Genomic DNA, 8,896 nt, shown 5'->3' on the forward strand with positions numbered 1-8,896 from the left:
AACAGAACTGAGCCGGCTTCCAGACAACCTGCAAGGGGGCTGCAGAGCTCCGTGGTGTGGCGCACACCTCTCGCCCAGTCTAGAGCTGCTGCGTGCTGGTTTTCTGCGCTGGTGAGGTGCTGGTATTTCAGTTAGAGTTAGTAAGATACAAATCCAACTCCTGCAGTGTGTTAGGGGTCACTCCAAGAAACAAGAAGGGATAGAATGCGGATGCTAAATCAAAAGTGAAAAATATGACACCCAGAACAAACAAAACAAAAAACTCCTGGGTTGTTGAACTGAAACCTGTAAATCAGGATGTGTAGGAGGAGAAAGCACTCACAGCTGCTACCAGCTCTATAGATTTAAAGTAACCTTGATGACAGTTTCCTAAAGAAGGTCATACAGAGAAATCCCGAGGCCCTGGGAATCATTCTATTTATCTGTTTAGTTTCCTGTATTTACTGGCCTCTGCTTTTCTCTTCTCTGTGAAATACCGGATATATCAATCAAAAGCATTACTTATCATGGATACTTAGCAATCTTTCTCTTTGTGTAAATGTAAGCCAACAGAACCGGATGCAAGTGATAAAAGTGACCAGGCTGAGGACCTGAGAACCAGCAAAGGCTGGAATCTTCTTGGATGTGCTCACCAGTCACATGACTGTACAGAGGCAATGGGAAGGTAATATTTGGACATTGGAGAGGCAGAGCCGAAACCAGTTCACTGGCCTGGTACAGAAATCGCAGACACATGCGTTCCCACTAATGAGCCTGAGGCAGGCACTGCTCATCAATCAGGCCAGCCTCTCTTGCTGAACCCATTCGTGGCTTCAGAATTCTTCATGTTGGTTTTACCTCTTAAATACCACTCGAATCAATTTCCTTCTGTCCACTTACCCTTCTATCACTCAAGTCCTAGCTATTAACATTTCTAGCCTGGATTACTGTTAAGACTATTCTAATTGATTACCTGTATTTGTCCACCTCTAACCAATTCTTCACAATGCAGACAGAAAGATGTATTTAAACTCAAATTTGATACGTCATTCTTTTGAATGCAACATTTTAATGATTCTTAACAGGACTTGAAAAGCTCTACATTTCTAGAGCTTCATCATTTTCTCTCTAAATCGCTGCGCTCTAGCTCTGCTGGCTTTTTTCACTTTCTTTCAATATGCCGTGCTACTTCCAGCTTCAGTTACTTCCCTCTGCTCAAAACACTCTCTACCACTCCTCCTCAGTTTTTATTTTTGCCTTCCTGTCATTCAGATCTCAGTTTAAACATTACTTCCTTAAGAGAATCAATTGGCTATATAGACTTGATAATAAAGAATATTGTATATTTTATTATTTGTAAGTTGTGTGCTGTGTATCCTCTGTATCAGCAAAATCCTATAACAAACTTTTCCATGCATATATATTCCACTTTTTTTTTTTTTTTTGAGATTGATTGTTAAACATTTACCAGCACACCAGTGATAAGTGTCAGTGGTCACAGGGGTAACTGGCTGTATTGGTTTTCTGCTGTTCCCTGTTTCACTTCTTCATTTCCTTACTGGGTTTCCTGGGATCATCCCTGAAATAAGCTCCTTGTAATTGAATCCTTATTTCAGGGTCTGTTTTGGGGGGAACCCAAACCATGACAGTCATGGAGTGCATCTGTTTTGTTCACCAATTTATTCCCTGTCCTTAATATGTACAACATAAATATTTGCTGAATGAATAAGTGAATGAACACAACATACAAGATAACCACTACTAATTAAGGGAATTCATTGAAATCTGTGGTCTACGGGCACATGAAGAGTTTGCTTGGATCTGTGGCCTACAGCGCCCCTGCGTGGACCTTATGATGGACCAGTTTCCCACTGAAAGATATGCAGAGAAGCTACTTGAGCCCCTGGGGAAATCAGTGTATACTAGTGCCATATGGGGTAAAACCAGAGAATGGGCTTGCATGATATGGAAGAGAAGAAAGAGGACTCCCCTGAAGAAGGAAGAAGAAGGAGAAACAATGGCATCAAGGTGAGATGAAGCTGCCAAGAGTTACTGAAAACCACTTGGTACACAGTATCATCTGAATATGTACCTGTATTACCTGTATTCATGTGAAGGAGTCTCAACATGGAAGGAAGGGAAAAATGCAATTTCTAACTACAACCACCTCTAACTGCTTTTGCCCCTGCAGAAGTGGCAGAATTTATTTTAGAAACATGTGATCTTTGTTCAGTAAAATATTGGAAAGAACAGGCCTTACTACTATGCATAAAAATTGGACAAGAATTTGGGGAGGGAGCTGGGAGCAGCCTGGGTAAAGGGCGATTATGAGGAGAGTTTTGAGAGAATAAAGGCTTAACAGCATAGTGCAGCAGAGAACGACCAACGCAGTATTGGCCAGTGAGAATTTTCCAGCAGAGGATGTAACTGACATGTTAACTGACAGGGATATCTATATCTAGATAGAGAGTGTTTCCTGGGTCGTGCTGCAATGTGACTTCCTTCTTTCCTTATTGCCTCAACCTGCAGTAAAGTTGGATCTACCCATAGGAATATATTCTCTGAATGGTGATGAGGGATAATCACAAAAGTCTAGATTATTCATCCTCAGAATGGGGAAGGGACAGAGAAGAGAATAGATTCAGGCAAGGAGATGGAGTAATATTAGTTAAGTAGAGGGCAGAAAGTCAGAACATGAATTTTCTTGGGAATTGCCAAAATGTGGGTTAGGGCATTGAATTTCCCAAACTGAAACCTTGAAGGACAGTATTAACTCATCTGACATCTAGGCTAAATCTACAAGTACCAAATTTGAGAGTTGGAAGAACTTCAATTTCCTTTTCATCTTTTCCTGGGCACTGTGAAGATCATTCTAGGGATAGAATGTAATTGCAAGTCTTTGCTGAATGGCCATTCTTTCCTTCCTTTAGATGTGTTTTTCTCATTTACCTCTCAGAATAATTTTTACAAGCAGTATACTGCTAGGAAAACCTTACTCTCTGGTAAGGAAGAACAGGCAAAAATATTGACCATAGTTGCTTAAAGTTCAGCTGAGTTGTTCTTACATGTCTTTTCAAGTCTTATGATTATTCTTTTCAGCCTAAAGTGGAGGAATTTAAATAATATCTTTGCCAGGCCTTCCTGATTGAGACTTAGGAAATGTAAATTTTTTTTGGTTAGGAGAGTGGCTTATTGCAAATTTCTTTCACCGCATGCTTATATTTAATCAGCACAGTAGCTGTTACATCACATGAGGTGGAGCTGATTAAGGTTCTTTAGCACTCTCATTTTGACAGAAGTATTTACCAATAAGGAACATTCCTTTACACATGAGGTTGTCTGTGGAGCTGTGTGGGGATTAACACAGGGAGGGGCCATATCCTCTGGGATTTTACTGTCTGAGAATAATAACACTGACAGTTCCAATAAGGTTGACAGCAGTGACAAACAGTTATGAAACCACAATTTTGCACCAGACACTGTACTTAGCACAGGAATTCTTAAAAAAGGAATAAGAACACATCCTTTTACTTCAGGAATTCAGTCTTGGAAAGACCCCAGACATGTATATCAATACTTTTAATACTACATGGTAAATGTTTGATGGAGGCATATATGATTTTTTTCTATGAAATCAGTGAACAGATGGCAATTATGAATCCTTTTTCTGGAAGCAGTTGGGGAAAGCTTCATAAAGGAAGTGTTAGCAGGAACTTAAAGTATGAAATTGGAGGTCAACAGGCTAGAAGAAAGGGAGGGTATTACAGGCACAAGAAAAAGTAACTTGAGCAAAGGCACAAAATCATGACGATAGATAACATATTTTGGCAATGGTGAATGGTGTGACTAGAATTGATAGCAGAATATTGTTTCTGGATCATTGATTTGGCTTTGAGCTTCTTAGTAGACAGATTAAAAAGGGAACTAGATTAATCACATCAACTCTGACTTTCATGGATGTATTATAATATAAATTCATTCATTTACTCTTTCAATTCATTCAACATATATTAATTGCCTGTTAATATAGCATCTGGTTGGATGCTGACAATATAGCAATGGATAGAGACAGACCGTACTCCCTGACCTCATAGAACATTAGCAGCTGGGTTTTATATAGAGTTCATTCAATTTAGTTAATTTCACTGATTTCTTTTGATGGAGTCAAAGGCTGGGATGAGTTAAAGAAACGCTGGAAATATGCTGATTATAACATATTGCCGAGAGAGGAAATAAAAGACATATTGATGTCCAATGGTAGAGTAGCTCTGCCTAAAGTTTGCTTCTTCACTTAAAATACTGCAATTTAATAAGAGACCTGGCTTACATTTTAAATGGAATGTCTTATAAGCAAAAAAGTCTGTAATTTGGGAAGCAGAACAGTAAAGAGCTTCTCTCTTGACAGATCAGATAATCATTCTAAAGAGCTAAAAGAAATATATTGCCACCTACACACGCCTAACCCAAACCGCGCCACACCCAACTTTCTACTCTGATGACTTGACAATATTTTTGAACAAGTTGGATACGTGTTGTGTGGAAGACAGAATGTTGAGTTTCTTCTATATGTTTATGACTCTCATTTTTATGAAATAGGAGGGATTTAACAGATAATGCTGCAAAAAAGAATGGCTTGGAATCAACTACTCCAAAAAATATTAATAATAGAAGACCTCACAATTCTGTACCACATACCAATTCATTTAGTGTTCTAGAGGCATATTTTGCAAGTACTTTATCTTAGAGAATTAACTACTAAATTAAACCGCTTAAGTTGAAAGATTTCTATTAGTGCTTTACTGAGATTTTAATGGCTTGGTGGGCGTTTGGTGACACTAACCTTAAAAATTTTCCAGGCTAAAATTATCTCCGTAATACCATGGCACAGAACTTTGGAGCTGTAATTTTCATTTTACCTATACATGGGAGAGACCCAGAATTGTTTTATGAGGGAGGCAGCATTTGTCTTGTCCATAGTACTCTTTTTGTTTTTTTCCATGTATAAATGAGATGCCTTTTTATCAGGAATGTTTCCTAGTTAGGGTCTTGATTTTTCATTAAAATATGTCATTTCTATTCCTAGCTGGGATGATTATGAAAGCATATGGAACTGCCATTAATTGGCAATATAGAATATTTCCACTCTAGGCCCATGTCAGCAAATATAATTCTTCTTGCTCAATACTAATCAGAAGCTCCGTTATGAGGTATGATTTTTACTTACAGAGCATCGACCGGAGGTTATACAGCACATTCATTCCTCCAAGTACTCTAAAATCAATCTTTGAGTTAAGGCAGACTGTCAGAACCTAGTCCCTCCTAGAATTGCTGCAATGAACTGGGCTTTGGCATTGCACATATCCAGTAAGGGCCTTAAAAGAAACACCTGACTGGTTTTGTCCTAACCCAGACTGTCCTCCTTATGAGGCTTGCCAGAGAAATTTTTCTCCTAAGAAATTACAACATGTAAGCATGCAGACTGGGCCGGGCAGGGTGGCTCACACCCATAATCCTACCACTTTGGGAGCCTGAGGTGGGAGGATTGCTTGAGGTCTGGAGTTCAAAACCAGCCTGAGGAACATAGTGAGACCTCATCTCCACAAAAATAGAAAAATTAGCTGGACGTGGTGGTGCATGCCTATAGTCCTAGCTACTTGGGAGGCTGAGGCAGCAGGATGAGCCCAGGAGTTTGAAGTTGAAGTGAGCTATAATGATGCCACTGCACTGTAGACCGGGCATCAGAGAGAGACCCTGTATCAAAATGAAAAAAAGAAAAAAAAAACACGTGATTGATTGTATTTTCCTCCTTGCACAGCCTGTTAAGAAACTCAGAGCCAAATCATGAACCACTTAAAGCAAACTTATAGAACTTAATGATTTTTTTGTATACAATTTTCCCTACAGCATTATCTGATTAAAAAAAATCATTGAGAAACTCACACAACATAAAATTAACCATTTTGCTGTAAATGATTCAATGGCATTTAGTACATTCACAATGTTGTACCATCACCACCTCTACCTAATTCCAAAACATTTCCATTTCACCAAAGATCTTTGTTTTATTTTCTCTTCCATTTTTCTTTCAATTCTTTAAAATAAAAATAAAATCTTACTGTATTACATCCATGTCTGTAAATCACCACAAATCTTTTTTTTCTTTCTTTCTTTCTTTTTTTTTTTTTTAGAGATAGAGTCTCACTTTGTTGCCCAGGCTGGAGTGCACTGGTGTGATCATAGCTCACTGCAACTCACAAATCTTATTTTTAAAATGAGGTAGAATTTTAATAAACAAAATTTAAAAAAATCTAATAACAAGCCACACTGCAGGAAATTGAGAAAGAGTAGTCAGGAAATATGAAACAAGAAGGAATCATTTTGTGGAAGCCAGGTGAAGGGGTTTCAAGAAGGGAGCAGTTGACAAGAGCCACATGCCAGAAATGTCAAATAAAAGGAAGATAGAAATGAGGCTGCTAAATTGATCAATGACGAATTGTCTGTGACTTTTGTGAAAATCGTTTTCCTGTACCATGTAGTAAGAGGTGAAAACTTGTGATTAGCAGGTGAGATACTGGAGACTCAGAAGCCCGAACTATTAATATTTAGAAAAATTGACAGTAATGAAATAGAGAAGAGGCTGTGATTTGAGGGCAAAGCAAGTTTGAGTTTGTATATATATATATATATGTGTGTGTGTGTGTGTATTTTTTTTTTTAATAAAGAATAGATCTACTTAAGGCAAACATACTATAAAAGATGGAGAAAACTTGAATAATGGTCCTGGCTCTGCAGCCAGCTATAATGTGACCTTGAGCAAGGCACTTCACATCTCTAGCCTGGGTTTTCTCATCTGTGAAACACAGCAGCTTCACTAAATTATCTCTAAGATTTCTTCCAACTTCAGTATTCTATGGTGTATTCATAAATGAAAGGAATGCATAAATAAAATGAAAACAGTAAAGCAATTTGAAAATACAATAATGCTTTCATCATTATATAGTAGATATACTATTATTTTTGTTAATCCACACTGAAATGCTGATCTTCTAAGAAAGTTTTATAATATAATGAAAGAAATGAATGCAGAAAACATTTCATATCAACCATTTCACCAAAAGTTTTGTTTTGTCCACCCAACTCCAAAATGATTTTGAAGTCAAGATAGTAGCTGATGTGGATTATGGTTAATTATAAATGGCAATAAATTCTTTGATACTTCTCCTATCAAGAGATAAGATTCCCTCCTTTTGAATCTAGGTGGGCTCTGTAACTACCAAGCCATTAGGATGTGAGCAAATGATGCTGTTTCTAGGCCCGTAAGAGATTGGACTACCGACTTTTTGAACTCAGCTTGTCATGCTGTGATGAAGCCCAAGTAACCCTGTGGAGAGACCTGTGTAGAGAAGAAATGAGGCCCCCTGCCAAGAGCTCTGGGTGAGCACTGATTAGCCAACCACGCAAGTGAACTATCTTGGAAATGGATCTTCAACACCAGTTGAGATATTTCAGCTTACACAACAATATGGAGCAAAGAAGGCTGTCCTCACTGATCCCTGCCCAAATTTCAGATGTATGGGTAAAATAAGCGATTGTTATTTTAAGTCACAAACTGTAAGGAGGCTTTGTAATACAGCAATAAGTAACTGTGTCAAGAAATTAGCATTTATTCACTGATAATCATATAAACCAAATCTAGTTTATGTAGATAATCCTTTTACCACGCCATATATACATTCCTAAAAAATCTGAAATTCTCTAAAATTGCATACTAATTGCACACAGAGTTTATTAGGAAAATAGAGTTGAGGTAGACTGCTCAAAATGTGTAGAATTTTGTAAAGAGAGCCCTAACTAAAGCAATTACAATCCTATTAAAAATACTAGCCATAACAAATCTCCATTGGTGTTTGCACTTAGAATCACTATGCCTCCTTAACAGCCTTGTATCCTGGGGCTCATGTTTCTTTAAAGACATTTTTACTTGTAGTTTTTCCAGAGTATAGGGGTTCATGGAGCCACTAAATCAGGTACTTTTTGCACTAAAAAAGGCTCTTTGGTAGGATTTTTAGTCCCCCCACCCAAAGTCTTCATATATTGCTAAATATTTCTCTTTAACTGTGAGAAAGCTTGATTCTATTGCCTCCAAAATTAATCTTCTTGGAAATTCAAAAGTAAATCAACAATACTACAGTGTTTACGGACATTCTTCACATTTTTCAATTTCACATGTGCTAATTTGGACTAAAGAAACACCTGCAGCAGAACAGACAGTATTGCCGGCCAGCCCACAAGAGGCATATGGGAATATGTGCACTAATTGCAAAGGCCTGATTCACTGTTGTCACAGCCCCTTGTCATGGACGTGGGCCTTATGACCTACCCTGTCCTGATGGATTCTCAGTTTTTTATTTTATTTTATTTTTTTATTTCTGCATATTTATGGGGGTATAAATGTTTAGGTTACGTTGCCCTTGGCTGCCCCCACCCCACCGTTGGATTCTTAGTTTTGAAGCCCATAAGAGACTGTTATTCTGGGCGAGGGGGGCAGCAGTTGGTGCTGCTTTGGTTTCAGCTTCCTTTATCAGATCCACCAGGAAAGGGCTGCCAGTGCTGGCTGTGGGAATGAGAACTAGAGCTGAAGGAAGGATGCTGGGGATGTCCTCCTCTTCAGAAGGAGGTAGTTCAATGGCCTGCTTTTCTGTTGGAAATGCTGGTGAGAGCAAACCTTCTCCCGGGTTGAGGATGGCTTTGTCACTGGTCTTTGAGGTGGTGTCATAAATGGATTCCTCAAAGAGGATGTTGTCATTTGGCATAGATTTTGTGGGAATAAACTCACCAGGTAGACCATGCTCTGCTTTGTCCACTGTCTCAAGCCTGGGTTCACCCAGAGTAAGTTCAGGACTCAAAGTAGCACCCT

General features: G+C 38.5%; 1 protein-coding gene across 1 annotated transcript in view; it reads right to left on the reverse strand.

The window, feature by feature from the left end:
* The window catches only part of IMPG1 (interphotoreceptor matrix proteoglycan 1), a 171,429-nt gene that overhangs the window by 94,457 nt on the left and 68,076 nt on the right, over positions 1-8,896 (reverse strand). The window contains exon 12 of the mRNA XM_012646044.1: positions 8,816-8,894. Coding sequence (XP_012501498.1) covers positions 8,816-8,894 — 79 coding nt within the window. The remainder of the gene's footprint in view (positions 1-8,815; positions 8,895-8,896) is intronic.

This window comes from Propithecus coquereli, unplaced genomic scaffold (assembly GCF_000956105.1).
Source record: "Propithecus coquereli isolate 6110/MARCELLA unplaced genomic scaffold, Pcoq_1.0 Scaffold24, whole genome shotgun sequence".
NCBI classification, from domain to species: domain Eukaryota; kingdom Metazoa; phylum Chordata; class Mammalia; order Primates; family Indriidae; genus Propithecus; species Propithecus coquereli.